The sequence below is a fragment of the Drosophila erecta genome, unplaced genomic scaffold (genome assembly GCF_003286155.1).
Source record: "Drosophila erecta strain 14021-0224.00,06,07 unplaced genomic scaffold, DereRS2 tig00000126-arrow-pilon, whole genome shotgun sequence".
NCBI lineage: Eukaryota > Metazoa > Arthropoda > Insecta > Diptera > Drosophilidae > Drosophila > Drosophila erecta.
Genome location: NW_020825209.1, coordinates 11,913,137 through 11,930,790, shown reverse-complemented (window position 1 = coordinate 11,930,790; position 17,654 = coordinate 11,913,137). Strand labels below are relative to the sequence as shown.

At 48.5% G+C, this 17,654-nt stretch overlaps 2 protein-coding genes across 5 annotated transcripts; one reads left to right on the top strand and one right to left on the bottom strand.

The window, feature by feature from the left end:
* Positions 1-49: 49 nt before the first annotated feature.
* Positions 50-3,266, bottom strand: LOC6551150 (ATP-binding cassette sub-family B member 8, mitochondrial). Of its 2 annotated transcripts, XM_001978323.3 has the most exons (5): positions 3,121-3,266; positions 2,597-2,954; positions 1,521-2,537; positions 509-1,114; positions 50-438 (listed from the first exon to the last, which is right to left on the bottom strand). In XM_001978323.3, exons 1-5 carry the CDS (start codon positions 3,168-3,170, stop codon positions 193-195), a joined length of 2,277 nt encoding a protein of 758 aa, XP_001978359.1. In that variant the 5' UTR covers positions 3,171-3,266; the 3' UTR covers positions 50-192. The 2 variants fall into 2 exon arrangements, with proteins under 2 accessions (XP_001978359.1, XP_026837509.1); XM_026981708.1 differs by having other exon boundaries at positions 2,597-3,266.
* A 307-nt stretch (positions 3,267-3,573) lies between these two features.
* LOC6551149 (protein transport protein Sec16A) lies at positions 3,574-17,246 on the top strand. 3 transcript variants are annotated; one of them, XM_015155152.2, is made up of 13 exons: positions 3,574-3,795; positions 4,879-8,001; positions 9,114-9,425; positions 10,514-10,970; positions 11,034-11,785; positions 11,849-12,113; positions 12,186-12,335; positions 12,402-12,956; positions 13,318-13,674; positions 15,221-15,402; positions 15,525-16,054; positions 16,119-16,377; positions 16,440-17,246. In XM_015155152.2, the coding sequence occupies exons 2-12, from the start codon at positions 4,886-4,888 to the stop codon at positions 16,250-16,252; spliced, it is 6,810 nt and encodes a 2,269-aa protein (XP_015010638.2). In that variant the 5' UTR covers positions 3,574-3,795; positions 4,879-4,885; the 3' UTR covers positions 16,253-16,377; positions 16,440-17,246. The 3 variants fall into 3 exon arrangements, with proteins under 3 accessions (XP_015010638.2, XP_026838224.1, XP_026838225.1); XM_026982423.1 differs by lacking the exon at positions 9,114-9,425 and having other exon boundaries at positions 16,440-17,245; XM_026982424.1 differs by lacking the exon at positions 13,318-13,674 and having other exon boundaries at positions 16,440-17,245.
* Positions 17,247-17,654: the final 408 nt, after the last annotated feature.

Below are 17,654 nucleotides of genomic sequence, written 5' to 3'. Positions count from 1 at the left end.
GATAATGAAAATGAAATACTTTCTTTTTATAACAAAAACAATACTGTCTTCAGCGTTTATTTTATTGTATACTTATTGTTAGCGTCTCTCACCATTTTTGTATTTGGTCAGTTGGAAATAAAAAAAAGTTAAAATAACGCATTCTAATAAATTAAGTGTACAGGGAATCATTCAATTTGCCTAATATCGTCATTATCCTTGCGCTGTATTTGCCCTGCCACCACCGAAGCTGCTGCCCACAGTCGCTGCTGTCGCCGTTGCAGCGGCCGTTGCAGTTGCTGCGGCAGTCGCAGTTGCTGCTGCAGTTGCCTGCTGCTCCCTGACGGCCACCACGTCCTCCACGGCCTGGACCTGCTCCTGGATGTTCCGCCGCTCCTGCTGACGCACCAGCTCAAAGTACAGGCCCCGTTTGGCCATCAGTTCGTCATGTTTGCCGGTCTAAAACATAGAAGATATTATTATTTCTGAAGATTTGCGAGCACTCCCAATTCTGCTAAGTAGAACTTACCTCCACGACGCGTCCCTGATCAAGGACAACGATGAGGTCAGCGTTTCGTATCGTGGACAATCGATGTGCAATCACCAAGGTGGTGCGATTCTTAACCACCGTATCGAGTGCCTTTTGCACCTCCGCCTCGCTGGTGGCGTCCAAGGCACTCGTCGCTTCGTCCAGAATGAGGATGCGCGGGTTCTTAAGCAGCGCCCGTGCAATGGCGATGCGTTGCCGCTGACCACCGCTCAACTGGGTGCCCCGTTCGCCCACATGCGTCGCATATCCATCGGGCAGGGCGGTCACAAAGTCGTGCGATTGTGACAGACGCGCCGCCGCAAATACATCATCCTCGCCCGCATCTGGTTTGCCATATCGGATATTCTCCAATATCGATGTGCCGAACAGCACTGGTTGCTGTTCGATGAAACCGAGGACATTGGACCGCAGCCAATAGGGCGATATGTCCGACAGCTTGTAGCCGTCCAGCTTGATATTGCCCGCCGATGGCTCGTAGAAGCGTTCCACCAGCGACGCTATCGTCGACTTGCCCGATCCACTGGCTCCTACCAGGGCCACCGTCTGGCCCGGGCGGAGCGTCAGGCTAAAGTCCTTGAGCACCAGCTGTAAAAGAAGGACAAATGGGGAGTGTCATTAGTGGGTCTACGGTATTAATTGTTTGTCATAATCCGAAAGTTAGGACTAAAAAGTCTAAGTCAGTTGAAATGCAAAATATTTCGGATATTTCCATTGCCAATCATTGCTGATGGTTTAGCTATATAAATGTATATGTACGTTCTAATATCCGTCTTTACATGGGAAGTTAATTACTTTTTGTATTCGCTAGGCTCTAATCTATTTATCGCTTTGCCGTAGATCTTGGCTATAAATGTTTGTGGGCCTTATAAAGTTGTTATCTACGTGCGGAAGCGATAAGAAGCTGATCGAAATTATATAAAAAGTGCGAGTTTACGAATTACAGAACATTGATTAATGTAATATTCAATCATTGTTGCGAGAAAGAACTCACATGATCGGGTCGCATGGGATATGCGAAGGAGACGTTCTCGAAACGAATCTCGCCATGCAGCCGCTCCTGTGGGATGATGTAGCCGCGCAGCAGTTCCACCTGTGGCTGCAGCGAGAGGAACTCGAAGACTCGACTGCCGGCCGTCATGCCTCTGATCATGGTGCCCAGCAGAATGGATCCCTGGGCCAGGGATCGCTGCACACCCTGCGAGGCGACCAGGAAGGCCATCAGAGCGCCCGGCGACAGACTCTCCGTGGACATGAGGTGGCCGCCCATGAAGAGCGTGGATAGGACTAGTGTATTGAGGAAGAAGTTGGTCAGGCCCTGGAAGATGGCAATGCCGTAGCCGAGTTCCTGTGCCAGGCGAGCCGCCTCATTGGTCTCCGCCTCGAACAGCTGCATCTCGCGGTATTCACAGGCACTGGATCTAACCGTTCGGATGTTGGACAGTGCCTCCTCGCACACACCCGTCGCTCGTTCCGCCTGCGCCTGCGAACTCTTGCTCAGCGAGCGCAGTTTCTTGCCCAAATACGACATGAACATGACCACGCACGGAACACTGGCCAGCGCAATGGCGGCCATGTGCGGTGAAATCATGAAGAGCGATATACTGCCGCCAATCAGCTGGGCACCACTTCGCAGTCCCTGGGACACGAACTGCTTAAACGAGGTCTTGAAGTCCTGCACATCGGCGGTCAGTCGATTGACCAGCTCGCCCGTCCGATTCTCATCGAAGAATGCGATGTCCTGGACCACAATCTGCGTAAACAGATCCTGCCGCATCTTGGCCGCCATCTGCTCACCGACGCGGCTCAACAGGTAGATGTACATGAAGGTGAAACCAGACTGTAGCATGTAAAGGCTCAGCAAATTGCCGGCCGGTTTGCTCACATCCTTCACAAACGAGTTGTTGATCGGATCCACCACGTACGTGTTGGCATATCTCGCAAGGGTGTTGACCAGGTCACCGAGCAGGTTTGGGATGCGTATATTGATATAAGCCACTATCAGGGCGGCCTGCAAATGACACAAGTTAAACATTTTGACAAACTTCTTCTTGTGACCCAAGAACTCACGCATACGGCGCCGATCAGCTCCCAGAGATGTGGCTCCAGGTAGGTCCACAAACGCTTCCAGTCGAAGTGCTGCTCCGACGCAGTTTCCTCCTCTTCCTTTCGAATGGCCAGCCGGCTGCCCTCGCAGTGGACTATTGCACCGCGATGCCCCGCCCACCAGGAACGGGCGCCCAAGCCAATGGCCAGACTACCACCGCCCCACACGAGCAGGTGTGTCGTGTGCCGCAGGCGGCTGGCATTTGTGGGTGGGATCGCGGGCGGCTGTGGAGCGTTCGTTCCACGCAGATGCTGGCGCATCAGGCGGGCGGCATTCTGGAGGCTTGGCAGTGGCTGCTGCGTGGGCTGCAGCAGGTGGCGACTAAACAAAACGAAATGGGCGGTTAATAATAGGTTGGCTGATTGATGACATAACCGGAGTGAGGGCGAGGGGGACGTTGTTACCCCAACCAGTCGCTGGCCCCTGCAGATCCACATCCATCGGAGGCTCGGAAAGCCTCACCTACGATGGCGACCCCAATCTCTACCTAAATAAATCGCTGCTCCTGCCGCAATTGGACACGAGTAGGCGCAGCATCTCTTCTCGCGTGGCTTGCAAATATCAACAAAATACGCAAGCGTTAACTTATCAGCTGTCGATAGACGCGCACGCATGGCTAGCGATGGGCAGCTGTAAACTATCGATTGTTCGGCGAGTTGTTACAGCGGCATTATCGATATTTTCATAATTTTGAATCACTGTCTGTAACTCGATTCTGCTTTAAAGCATCTCATTGTTCTTATAAGTAAACCAGCACAGATAACAAATTATTTGGCCAAAAATTATAAATTTTTAATAAATTTAATATATATATAAGTCTAGTTCCCAACGCAGGTATTTATAACACTTAAGCGATAAGTAGAAAAATATTGTTCAAGTGAAAATGCAATTCTAGTTCCGTGATTCAATGACATATCTATTTGAATGACCTGTCACATTAATCCAACTGTTTAGTGTCATCTCTATCTGCTGGCAGTCTGGTAACGCCACGAAAGTCGAGTTGGCATTTGATTTGATTGCTGCGTTCGGATCGAAGAAATTCCATATTACATTATTTAACTCCCAGGAACGTCAGCAAACAAGTAACTTGTATAATATTTTAAGTAAAGTACTGACGAAAACAGTGCCGTACCAAGTGCGTGTAAATAAAAAAGCGATCTGTGTAAGTCACTGTGCAGCGTAAGCTAATTAGAAGAGAAAAAGGAAAGGTGTTGTGTGTGTGTGTGTGTAGCCAACCTGCCTGCGAATGTGTGTTTACTCTCTCTCTCTCTCGTATTATTGGGCTGTGTTTTATTTTTATAAAAGGAAATTGACAAAGACAACTGGCAAGTGTTTTCTTTAGTTTATTATGGCTAGTAAAAGCGATTGTGTGGTCAAAATTCGCAAAAAAAACACCGGATTGCAACCCTGCGTATGGTTCTTTTTCGCCAAGAGAAAGAAAATATTGCTGTCTCTTTCTCTCTCCCACCGCTGCTCCAATTTTTTTTTCCCAAGAGAGTGTTTTCACTTTTGACTTGCGAAGTGGTAACAAAAAATAAAAATAAATAAAAAAGGAAATAAATAAATATATTTAAGGTCAGTTTCGAAAAATCAACCGCACAAATTATCAGCGGCTTTAAAAATAGGTAAAATAAAAACCTGCTGCCTCAAGAGAACAACAACAACAGTAAGAGAGCAATGAAACGGTGGTAACAAAACGAAGAAGAAGATAAAGAGCAGAAGAGTGTAGGAGGGAGAAGGGGCAAAATATGGCAAACGTCCACGTAAACTTTTAACTTTTGCTTTTTCGCTCGTTGTGAGCTCTATAATATACCCTAAATTCAATTTTCTTCAGTATTCGTTTGCGTATTTCCCATCGCTCTTCACGGCTTCCAAGTGGCATTAAGGAAAATCCGTAAAAACGGGTAATTTTCCATCAAAACAGGTTTGGTTCATTGAACTGCCCCACAAAATCGAACTACCACCCCCTGCCACCTCCCCGGAAAACTCCTTGTAACACCTAGAAACCTTTTAAATATCTTGCGGGGAAGCTCTTTAAACTTTGAATATCCTATTCAGAATATAAGCACGTTAGTATCCTGGGTTAGGAAATCTTAAGGGACTTGAAAACACCTTTGTTTTTAACGTGTCGTAAGGACTACTTATGAACGTGATTTATGTAGAAATTAGTAGGCATTTAGTTTTCAGTCAAAATATTTACATGCTTATAAAGAAGTTTTAATGTGTTTTGTTTTTCACTGTTCAGGTCCAAAATGTTGCACAACAATGCGCCCTGGCTGCCACCGCATCAGCAGCAGCAGCAACAGGCGCCGCAGCAACATCCTACTTCTCAGCAGCAACATGCAATGCCCCAACAGCAGCAGACTCATCCTGTCCAGCAGCAGCAACAGCTTTATGCCAGCCAAATGTTCCAGCAACAGCAGCCAAATTATTGGCCAGAGGATCAGCACCAACAGCAGCCACAGCAGCAACAATCTCTGAACTACAATAACTACTTTGCGGGACAGCAGCAGCAGCAGCATCCTCTGCAGCAGCAGCAGCCACTGCCACCGCAGCAGCAACAGCAACATGCTATCCAGCAGCAACTGTATTATCCCACTCACCAGCAGCCACAAGTCCCGGCTTCAGCGGAACCAGCCCTGGACTCGTTTGACAACAATAATAGCGGAGGAGGAGGTGGTGGCGGCCGGAGCGATGGCTGGGGTGATTGGGGCGATTGGAACGACAATAGCAACAACAATAATAGCAACGGCAGCGATGCCCTCTTAGAGCCACCTGGACAACTGCTGGAGGACTCCTTCAATGTGCAATCCTCGCAAGGCGGTTGGCAGGCATTTGCCACCAGCAATAATGCCAATAACAATGGCGAGCTGCCGCCACCAGCTAATCCGCAGGCAGCTCCCTTGCAACAACAGCCATTGAATCATCAATCGACACCTTTGTTGCATCAGCAGCCACAATCGTCGCCGGAACTGGGGCAGGAACCCGAACTGGATGCCATTGTGCCTCCCCAGGCATTTCAAAATCAACCACCAACTGTAGCACCACCACCAACATCACTGACTTCGTTCTCTACACCAATGACTGCTGTGGGATCGCCAATGTATGCTGTTGGAGCACCTTCTGCACATAGCGCAGGAGTAGGAACTTCGCCAGCACCACCCACTGGAGTAGTAGCTCCGCCAGCACATCTCGCAGGAGTAGGAGCTCTTCCAGCACATCTAGCGGGAGTAGGAGCATCGCCAGCACCTCCTCCAGCACATCTCACCGGAATAGGAGCTTCGTTGGCACCTCCTGCTGGAGTAGGAGCTTCGTCACCACCTCCCGCTGGCGTGGGAGCTCCTCCAGCACCCATCATTGGAGTAGGAGCTCCACCAGTGGGAGCACCGACTGCGGACGCTACAACTATTGCACCACCGGCCGCACTGCCACCTAGTTGGGTTCCATCGTCCGGCAACCCCTTTAAGCGCTCCACGGCTCTCAGTAAGCGAGTTAACATAATGGCTGATCCTGCGGCAGGAGCTCCATCGCCTCCAGCAGCTGCTGCAATGGCTCCTGTGGCAGCAATAGCAGCAATTCCGCCACCAGCTGAGCAGCTCTTTGGTTTGCCAGCAGAACCTCAAGGAGACAGTTTCAACTTAATGGCGGCACCACCTGTTGAGGCTTCACTTGGAGCTCCACTTAGTGCACATATTCCTGCACCCATTCCTGTACCTACCGCATCGCTGTATGCACCACCGGCTGTTCCACAGGCTTTACCACCCTTGGAGCCGGACAACCAGGAGGTTTTGTCCGCGCCGAATGACGAGCGAGCCCAGTACTTGCAGACGAGTCACCTGTCCGAGCAGCTGGGCGAAGGCGAAGCAGATCAGGATGCAGGCCTGCTGCCACCACCGGGACTGTCCCGTCTGGTTTTGGGCCAACCGGAGCTGGATTCGCAGCAGCAACGCCAAGTCACAGGAGCCACAGAGCAGCCACCACTTAATGTGGCCCAGGCAGCTGCTCTCCACATGCAAGAACGTCGCGCAGATGGCGAGGACACCTCTGACGGCGAGCAGCAAGTACGTAATATACAGACGCCACCGCGTCGCGTCGTAACCGGCGTGGAGACCAACGCCCCATCGTTGAGAGAACAGCGGGAAGTGGTGCTGGATGGCGAGAATCTGGAAGATCGCGAGGCTATACCGCCACCAACTTTGGCTGAAATGCCAACAACTTCAGTACATCACAATATTCTACCCGATGAGCCGGAGCAGCTGCATCACAACAATCCGCCCCAGGCAATGGCTCCGCTAAATCCACAACAGCCACATCAGCAGCAGCCCCTGCTGCAGCAGCAACACCAGCAACATTCTACCACTCAGCAGGAGAAGAAGCTTACGGCGGTGGGACGCCGGACAACCGGCTCGCTGGATCTGGAGTCCGATGAGTCTGATGAGTTTCTGCAGAGCGAAAGGGAGCGGGACCGGGAGCGTGAGCGCAGAAATCTAATGGAGGAGAGGCAAGGTCGTGGACGCAGCCATGGTCACTACACCTACGAAGGCGAAACGGAGGACTCTGTGCGTGGTGCTGTCCACCACGAGACGAAATCCTTGAGGGAAACACATCACAAACGTAACCACGAATCAACGCGCTCTCGTCGCCATCAGGATGCCAAGGTGGAGCGCGAAAGGGAGCGGGATAGGGAGCGTGACCGCACAGGGCGTCGGCGATCCAACAAGTATCACAGCGGTGGCGAGGATCCGGATCGTTCTTACGATCACTCGCGCCGCTACAACAACAGCAACTACGATGGTGAGTCCGATAATCCGGAGTATAATCACGTGGGCGACGCAGAGCTGGACGGCAGCGGTGGGCGGAGCAGTAAAACCAGTCGCCATCGACGCAGCGCCGCCGAGGAGGATTTCGATGAGTACGAACGGGAACGTAATCGATCCCGTCGCTCAACCAAACCACAATCGTCGGCTGAAAAGTCACGCTCCTCTGGCGGACGACGGAATTACGAGAATACGGGTCGTGGTGCCCGTACGGATGATGGTCGCAGGCGTTATCAGGAACAGCGAAATCCTGGTGCACAGTATCCCGTTTCAGCCTCTGGCTACGTTCCCTACGGAATGTACGAGCAAATGTCGCGGAATCCACAAGTCTACGCCGATATGTATGCGAAGTTCTATGGCCAAATGATTAACTCTATGAACGCTGCTGTTTCGGCGGCTGCCTCGAAGGGCGGAGTTCCTGGTGGAGCAGGTGTCATTCCCGGATTGTTGCCCGGAGCGGTGCCCGTCAGTGCCGCCCAGTTTGTGGCCGCCACCAGCGGGGGAAGTGTCAGCGGGAGCAGTGATGCCGCCATGCTCAGGGAGCGCGAAAGGTTAGTTTCCAAGTACAAGCCATGCAATTTTTATCTTTATTATTATTTATGAAGTTGCTTGGTCATCTAGAAATACCCCAGAACCTTGCAGAGACTTTAGAGAAGCGTTTGAGGAAATCTATATATTTGGATTTCGCGTTTTTCTGTAGATTGGCTGGGTTTTTCACAATTTGTGATGGCATTCATAGAAGGTTACGTCAAATATGAGATTAGAAAATTATTAGTTTGGTCGTGAATTGTAAGAAGTAAATATTACATTTTCAATACTAATCTGCTCACTTGAGCATGATAAATCGCATTTTGTTATTAAACTATTCAAATTACCTTGTCGTAATAATAATAAGTAGGAAAGTCTAATCTCTGCAAGTTTCAGGCTCTGCTGATCCAAAGTGTTCCTTTGCCAACGTTCCCTTAGATTTGTTTAACCCTTGTTACCTGATACCTTAACCCTTAGTCTTAACCCTTTCCTTACTTTTCGATCTTGAAGTAGTCGTTGGTTTTTCTCTGGCTTTCTCACATTACTTTGCTGTTTGTAGACTAAAAACTGATGATTAACATTGATTGTTTAGCGTTTTAATGGGTATATTAACCCTACCCCCTCCCATTGCCCACCTGCACAACGAACCCGTGTCCCTTAAATGTTGAGGTTGGACTTGGGCTTTAATCTTATCAACTGAACTAAAACTAGCTAACTTTGTTTGTAGTAAGTGATTAGAACCTAGGTGCCTCGCTCTCGCTCGCTTTCTTGCAGCTTTCTCTTTTCCCCCCTTCGTTGTACCCCAAATTACATGTACCAATTGGACTCCACGATTCCACATTCCCGTCATATACCATGTTCCACTTCCACTTTGTTCCCAGTGTGCCGTTCGCTGTGTACGTGTTTTACTAATTAAAGCAAGTCACACAGAAAAATACCCAAACAAGAAAAATAAAACAAAACTAATTCGCAAATTCGTAAATAACCGCAAAACTGTTTTCGTCTCTAACCAACAAAAACAATCACAATCCCAACCACAACAACAACAATAAATTGCACACAAACAACAACAACAACATACATACATATGTGCTATCTGCCCAACTTCCCACCTTTACATATATATACAATACAGGTATACACACGCATACATAACCCAAGCCAATGAATTCCATCGTCACCAATACAAAGAGCTGATCTACCAGCAACAACAACAACAACAGCAGCAGCAACAACAACAACAACAGAGGGAGGATCAACTGAACTCCAGCTTTAGCGTTGCGGAGGACAATGCCAGTTATTACGGATCGCACGGAGGTTCCATCTATAGCCAATACCAAGCATATCCACTCTCCAGTGCCCGATCGCTGAGTAACTTGAACGGCGATGGACGCAATTCCCGATGCGGACCGTATTACGCTGGTTCCGAATGCGGTCTCGATATCAGGTGGTCAATACAAAACAGAAATACAGAATCCTTAGACAACCAAAACGAGAATGGACCTGAACTTTGGCAAGCCAATGTTCATTATATACCCTTGCTGTTTAGAAAATTTAGTAATTCGGGATACGTCCATATTTACTTCTCGAAATACGACCTCCTTTATGAATTTACTTATCCGTTAAATGGAAATGCTAATGATATGATACAAGTCTATTGTCGCCACTTAATGCATCTTTTATGTGTTCATAACGTTGCGCTTAAACTCGAATTTGATCAACTCGTTATGATCCATGTAAATCCAAGTTTTGTCTGATTTTGCTTATAAATAGTTTTAGAATTTATAAATTACACTCCGCAAGGGTATACAAATAAAAAAAAAGGAAAACGCCTGCAGACTGACAAAAACTAAACCCACTATCTCGCTTTTTGTCGCGCTTTATCTCTTTCTCTCCTCTGAAGCTTTGCGCTTTCTTCTAGGCAAAAACTAAATCAACCAAAACACCTGTCCTTTTCATCCACACTCTTCCCCTCTCTGTCGCACCCACTCCACTGCTTCGCTTTGTCTCTGTCTATAGAACAGATGATTTTTTCGGAATTTTGTAAGGTTGGGGTTAGGAAACTTTTTTTTTTTTTAAATATTATTTAAAGCCATTACTTTCACTTGAAAGTCACGTTAAATAAGCTAATTCAATTTACCAAACCAATTGAAAACCGTGTTTTTCTAATAATGTTGGGATTCTAAATACATTTCAGTACAAAAAATTAGGAAATGCAAAACCAAAACAAGAAAAAGTGCACAGAACAAAAGCTCAATAGGTTGCATAACAACCATTACATCATCTACTATATTTTAATGGAACACCAGCTTGGGATCTGTGGGGAAATCTCTCTTTTAAGTGGCATGAAGTGGAAACGTTGATGATACTTCGCTGATGGGTTCTTTTCTCCCGCTTCGTTTTCACTCCCCCGATACCCGAACTCTCAAAACCCAAACCCCTTTTCGATTTTGCATGAGATCTTTTGATACTTCCTCCCTTGTACCTTTGGTTGTTTCTCATTACTAACTCTTATATTTCTGTGATCCTCTGTAGAGCTGCTGCCGAGGCGGCACCTTCGACTTATGGAGGAGTGGCTGGAACCGCTGGAGCGGTAATAAACACCGCGGTGGCTCGGCCGCCGCGCAGACGCACTCCCTTGCAGTTCAACCGACCGCACTTGGTGGCCTCATATGCGATGAGCCTGCTGCTGAAGGTGAAGCCCAAGTACGCGGGCCGCGGACGACTGCGCAACGATGTGGAGGTGGCACCGCCACGCATACGGGACGGAACGAGCAGCCTGCTGCGCATGTATCCGGGTCCGTTGCAGGGTCGCAAGTTGCACAAGGACAAGATCATCAGCTTCTGCAAGGAGCAGATCCGACTGGGACCCACAAAGGGTTGCACCGCCCTGTATGCCACGCAGAAGAAGCCACAGGGCAGCGTGACGAAGTACCGTGCCTCCCATGCGCTCATGTGGCACCTGCTTATACTGTTGCTGCGCCAGAACGGGGTAGGTCTGGATCAGATCAGGTTTGGATACGATTTCTAATTTTTCTATTTTCCCTTTGATCAGTACATTGCGGACACGGATGTGGGCGATCTGCTGCTGGAGAACCAGCAAGAGTATCCCTACGATCCCAGCGAGTTCGAACCAGAGAACGAGCCGAATGCGGAGGCCGAACAGGATGCCGCTGCACCAGCGGACAAGGCAGGGGAATCTGATTTAGACAGCGAATCAGCAGCAGGAGTTACGCCTGCGGAACCACTTGCAGCGGGTGCAGCAACTAGCTCGTCCAATGGAGCAGATGGTGTAAACGCAGATGGTGCAGCGCAGGCAGGACAGACGCCTCTGTCGGAACAGGCGGCTACGGACAAGTTCCGCAGCTATGTGTTGCGCGGCAATGTCGAGGAGGCTCTCCAGTGGGCCACCGACAACGGCCTGTGGACGCATGCATTCTTCTTGGCCCTCTACGAGGATCGCTATGCTCTCACAGATGTGGCCCAGAAGTTCCTCAATCGAGCGATCAAGGCCAACGATCCATTGCAGACACTCTACCAAATGAAGAGCTGCCACACGCCGGCGTGCGTCAGCCAGCTGAGGGATGAACAGTGGGGCGACTGGCGGTCGCATCTCTCCATCCTGGTGACGAACAAGAGCCGCCAGCCGGAGTATGATCGCAGTTCGGTAGTGGCCCTCGGCGATACGCTTTTCCAGCGCGGCGATATTTATGCGGCACACTTTTGCTATCTGGTGGCTCAGGAGGAGTTTGGACGATACGATAGCTCAGCCACAGAGCTCACTACACTGACCGCTAATGTGCCCAGGTTGGTTTCGCCCATCATAGTTTTTGATAACCCCTTAACATGTCGAACGTTCGATTACAACAGGCTTATACTGCTGGGCTCCTCGCACTACAAGCACTTCAACGAGTTTGCCAGCAACGAGGCCATCATCATGACCGAGATCTATGAGTATGCGCGATCGCTGTTCGATCCGAAGTTCAGCATTGCCCAGTTCCAACACTACAAGTTCCTGCTGGCCACACGGATCCTTGATTATGGCCAGCACTTCCGCTGCACCAATTATTTGGAACAAATCGCCCGGCACATCGAACTGAAGCCAGAAAGCTACGACAGTGATTTTATTCAGCGGGTAAGATTCTTTAAAGTAGCTGAACATGTTCAACCATCCACCAACCATCCAATTGTCGATGTGTGTTTGCAGGTTTGCGGTTTGGCCGAACGTCTGCGCTATCATGATCCCATTCTGATCAATCGAGTCTCTTTTGCGAGTCCCCCGAATGCCAGCAGCAAGGATAGTGCTGCTCCCGAAGAAAAAGCCTGGTTGCGTCAGCTGAGATCTCTGGCCAATGTGGTGAGGTCAAATCTTACTGAGCAGCGTATCTTGCCTTGCTAATTCGATAATCCTTCCTTGCAACAGCCCCAACAAGAGCAACTGCAACAACTGCAGCAGAATCAGCAAATCCAGCAGGAGCAAAACGACATCGATCAGCAGTTTGCAGAGGTGAACAAGCAATTCAGGGAGCTAAACATGCAATACGAGAGCAACAGCAACATAGAGAATGCGATGCAACCGCAGTTGCAACCGTTGGATCAACAGCCGTCGCAGCAACCGGCGCAGCAGCAAGTTTTGTCGGAATCGCACCAGCAGCCACCACAACAATACTATGAGCCACCAGCGCACGCGCCAACAGAATCGGATGCCTATGGACAGGGCCAACCGCCTTACTATGATCCTAATGCGGGCCAGCATCAATACGATCCCAATGCGAGTCAGCTTCATTACGATCCAAATGCTGCACATCATCAATACGAACAGCAACCTCCACAACAAGCGACTCCCAGTTATGGTCAAATAGAACCAGGAACTGAGGCCTACCAACCTGGACATGCAACCGCAGATCCAGCTGCGGCTCCCGCTGGCTACGGATACGATTACTGGTCGGGCACACAGCAGCCACCTTATGGCGATGAGGTAGGTGCTGGTCAACTAGTCAGTCTTCCTTAAGCCCTCTGTATTTTGATTTGATGCATTCATTTATTTGCCAACGGGCTTTAAGCCCAAAGTTACTTTAAATTGTTATACAGAGGGTTAGCTTGTTGCTTATTTATCCTTTTTAGTTCGTTTTAAGTTGATCAATGTAAGACGGTGCATCGTCCGTATTATGCTTTAGTTTTGTATTTTATGTAATTCTGTTTACGCCTTAAGTTTTGACCTGTCTTGAACTTGTGTTATAGCCATAAAAGTAGGACTCGCCAAATTGCTAACAAGTTTCTAATCACATTGCGCACACAAAACGAAATTATAAACATGCCTCTATCCAAATGGAATGCAGCCCAATGAGAATCAAGCTGCTCTAAAGGATAAAGGGGAGGAGGAGGAGGAGGAGCAGGATGAACAGCAGATATTGCAGTACGCCAAACAGCAGATTTTGCAGCAAGCCAAGCAGCAGCAGCAGCGGCAGGAGCAACATACTCGCAGCAATGGCGCCGCCAGCACCAACAATCGCTTCAAATCGCACGCTCTGAAGCAGGAACGGAGCAGCGGTTCGTTACGCAAAAGGCAAGAGGCGTCACGAACTGGAACAATAGCAGCGGCAGCAGCGGCTATTGCACAGATAACACCGGCAACAGTTGCAGCGGCGGCAGCGGCGTCACCAGCAACATCGGCAAAGGCATTCAATTTGAATGATGTAAGTAGCTTTTCCAACACAAATAAACGACATCAAGCTACCAGCAGCAACAACAACAGCAGCAACAATCGCAGCAGCAGCAACCAAACAGCAGCAGCAGCAACAGCAACAAAAGCTGCAACAGCAACAGTACCTGCTGTCCCTAATCAATTACTAAGTTGTAGAAAGTCTAACAGCCAGAATAGCCCATACTTAGCCACGCCAAAAACGCTTACCACGCCCACACGTTTCATTGCCGCTAAAGCAGCCACTGTTACAGCCACGCCCACAGCGCCCGCCACTTCGACGACAACGTCCATAGGTGCCAGAGGATCATCTACGAAACGGGTTTACTTTAATCTTCCGTCGACCATCGCTGAATCGGATCAAGAGCTCGAGCATGAGCTGGACTATGAGGAGGAGTTGGAGGAGGAGAACACCATGGCTCTGGCACAAGCTAAACCAAACGTTCATCTAACGCGGAAGCCACATATTGTCTTTAATGGAACCTATCCCATTGATATGCCACTGACCCAGGGGCAGAGTCAACTCAAGAACAACTCGTATGATCCGGAGGCGAATACAGATCGTGGCGATCTACAGCGCTATAGAAACTACATGCTCCATGATTATGTTATAGATGAGGATGCCGAGGGTGAGGAGCTGGCCGAAGAAGAGGGGGAGGAGGACGAGTATGGAGATGAGGATTTATTCCCTTATGCCGACGATGACGAGAGTTTCGATGATGGCGATTACTACACCCATCAATTGCTCAATAAGTATGGGATTATACCGAGCGGTGAGAACAGGGGAGACGAAAGAACACCGGCATCCGTGGAGGCAGCTACCTCCGCGGCCCAGCCACAACACGTGTGGTCCATGAAGGAGCTGATAGCCAATCCAGCCATACCACTGAACTACAAGAAAATGTGCTCCGAAGTGGAGCAGAGCCTCAGTCGATTCGAGAACTATTTGGACAGCAAAAAGGAGCAACAGCTGCAACCGGGAGCCGCAGTGCGCACCTTCGACATCGATGCACCCACTCGTAGAGGCCACCGCAGCAGCACATCCGCAGATGCTGGCTCGGCTCTTAGATCTAAGAAGAAATTGTAAACAAACTAACGACAAATGCAGTTTTAGCTCTAGTAAAACCCACAAATGATCAGTATTTACAAATCCAAAAGGTTAGGAAACAAGAAAATAGGGAGGAGCAAGTGCATCGCTGCTTTTGTGGAAGCTTTCTGTACTGTACCTGGAGCTTGTCCTTCCTGTTAGCTGTTAATTCTATAACTAGTCTTAATGCCCCTAAGCAATATGTTATCACTAAGCCTTATATACGTTAATTGTGAGCAAGGGTTTTTTGACTGCGCCAGTTACTTTGACATGTTTCCGTTGTTTATTCGATTCGATTTGATTCGATTTAACTAACCCATACTACTCTGTTACTAACCAAACCAAACACTCTTAACTATGATCTATGACTTATGACTTATGCGATGCATCTCACAGAAGACTAATCCGTTGCCATTTCTTAACTCCAACCTCGATTTTGCGACCCGCACAACAGCTGCAGCAGCAGACACGCCCGGCGATCTCCATGCCCAAATCAAAGAGCTATGGAGATGAGGACGATGGTGGTTCCGGTGGTGTGGCAGATCCTGGCCAGAAAGCCAAGCTGGGCGGCTCCTCTGAGGCTGCCGGTAAACCGCAGGCGTCGGGCAAACAGGCCAACCCTGGCAGCGATCTTGGGTGAGTTCGAAACGCTATCAAATTGATTGGAGAGAAGTGCAGTTCCAGAGAAACGAACGTTGATGATCCAAAGCGGGGACAGACTGCTAAATAGTTCGAATCATTCTACATTTCAAACACAGGGCACCTGGCAATAAAAATGCGGGCTGGTTTGGCGGACTCTGGAACAAGCTGTCGCTCAAGCCGAAGAACCAAATGATCCTGCCGGATGACAAGAACCCGGCCATCGTCTGGGACAAGGAGCGCAAGTGCTGGACAAACACCGAGGGCAACGGCGACGAGGCGGAGAGCTTTAAGCCGCCACCCAAGATGAGCGATCTGGGCATGGCTCTCGGAGGACCACCCGCCGCGCCAGTCGGCAATGCCGGACTGGGAATGGGTCTAATGCCCGTGGCCAACAATTCGCTGGGCAGCCATCAAGCCGCACCGTTGATGGATCCGCAACCGCCGTCTCAGCCGCAAATGTATGGCAGTCCCATTGACTACACGGCTGCTCCGGCCCCCGAGTTGATACCCACGGTGCCATCGCCGGCGCCACTTTCTGCCCCTTCACCTGCACCGGCCGCATCAGCGGCGCCCAATGCCGCGGCCACTCCCGGCGGACCGCAGCCCAAGCTGCAGTCGAACATGTTCAAGATGCAACGCAACCGAAGTAAGTCGATTAGTTGAGAAACTGACAAATGTACTTATTCCTTGTTCTCTCTCTTACTCCGCAGCGCTTAAGAACTCCTACGTGGATGTGTTCAATCCCTCGGGTGCGCCAATGTCGGCGGCACCGGAGAATGTGCTGGCCCCCATGATGGCGCCGGCTGCGGTGCCCCAAGGCGGTTACTTTGTACCCCAGCAGTAGGGCGTGGCGTCTGAGGTGGGACTGGCCGGAACAGAAGCCACGGGATCTGGAGCAGCGGGCGTGCGTGGACAGTTGAAGGAGGATGTGAGAATGCAAAAAGGGCTGCCCCAAAATACCAACGAGATGTGAGTTGAGACGGTTGGTAGCGGATGATGCCTGATTGATGGGGTTCATTTCTTTATTGCAGCAGCACTTCGAAACTACGTAAAAAAGAAACCTTTTGCAACCGGTGACCGCTCAAACACACACCACACGCTCACACACACAGTCATGCATTAAATTTACACGCAACCATCCACACGAGAAAAGTCAACTTTCCAGCAGGGGAAAAGTTGGTCCTACGATTTTCGCCAAGATCCTACAGTTTATTAAACTACTGTCTGTCTGTCCTATCTTTGTGCGTGTCTCTACTAAATTTACTCACCCAATTTAATTGAAAGAACTACACCTAACTTGACCGATTTGTGCGCATGTGTGCGTGTGAGTGTTTGTGTGCGATCGATGTCTTAACGTTTAGTAAATGATTTAATTGAGAAAGCGATGAAGAAAGCGATTTATGTACGACTAGCGAATTATATATGTAAATTTCTCTATGTAAACTATACGCCACCCTGATCCCCCACCCTTTATATATCCACACACGGCCCCTCCCCCGATTTCTGTTTATATACATGTTTCTTTTGTATGTTGCATAGTTTTTATGAATATTTTTTGTTTAGCTGTATGAATTTGTATTCGAAGGAGGCCAGAGGTCATTAATTTCGGAATTCACTTTGATCATACATTGCTGTATTTTCCACATCTAAATACTATATAACTGATCTATCTGTCTATGTAACTACAAAAACTGATATTCGATTGATAAGCGATTAAGAAGCAAATGAATTGTTCTCCCTGGTTTCTCTTATCGATGTATTCTCCTCTGTGTTTCTTTCTACAATTGGTGTGAAATATGCAAATGATTCCAATTATATATATATATAAATGTATCTTTAGAACAATTAAAATGGTTTTTCTGTTTTTTTTACTATTTGTTTGAATTGAAAATGCATTTTGAAAATGTTTATTTGTTAGAACTTGTTTGTTTATGCTTTAATTTTAAATTTAAATAATAAACAAAGAAATAACTGGTGCAGGCAAAAAAAAGAAAGGCAAAGAATAGGAAGAATGAAAGTAATATAACAAATTTATATAGGAATATACTGGCACACATATGTATTATGTACAAATCGAAATGCTAATTGGTATATCAAAATTTAACTACAGATCCTCCCAATAGGGACAAACTGCTGTGTGTTGACCACAAAACGCTGTACTCAAAATGTGTACACAAATAACGATTAATCCCAAGGCTCTGTAACTTGATTTTTCCATCTCTTTATAAATACTTATATTATGATGA

Bases quoted from the DNA above. Each gene is read 5' to 3' on its own strand.
- LOC6551150 (XM_026981708.1), bottom strand. From the start codon at position 3,070: ATGTGGATCTGCAGGGGCCAGCGACTGGTTGGGGTAACAACGTCCCCC. The intron at 1,115-1,520 runs GTGAGTTCTTTC...CTTCTTTTACAG, and splicing joins ATCCCATGCGACCCGATCAT to CTGGTGCTCAAGGACTTTAG. The intron at 439-508 runs GTAAGTTCTACT...TCTATGTTTTAG, and splicing joins ATCAGGGACGCGTCGTGGAG to ACCGGCAAACATGACGAACT.
- LOC6551149 (XM_015155152.2), top strand. From the start codon at position 4,886: ATGTTGCACAACAATGCGCCCTGGCTGCCACCGCATCAGCAGCAGCAG. The intron at 11,786-11,848 runs GTTGGTTTCGCC...CGATTACAACAG, and splicing joins CTGACCGCTAATGTGCCCAG to GCTTATACTGCTGGGCTCCT. The intron at 16,055-16,118 runs GTAAGTCGATTA...CTTACTCCGCAG, and splicing joins CAAGATGCAACGCAACCGAA to CGCTTAAGAACTCCTACGTG.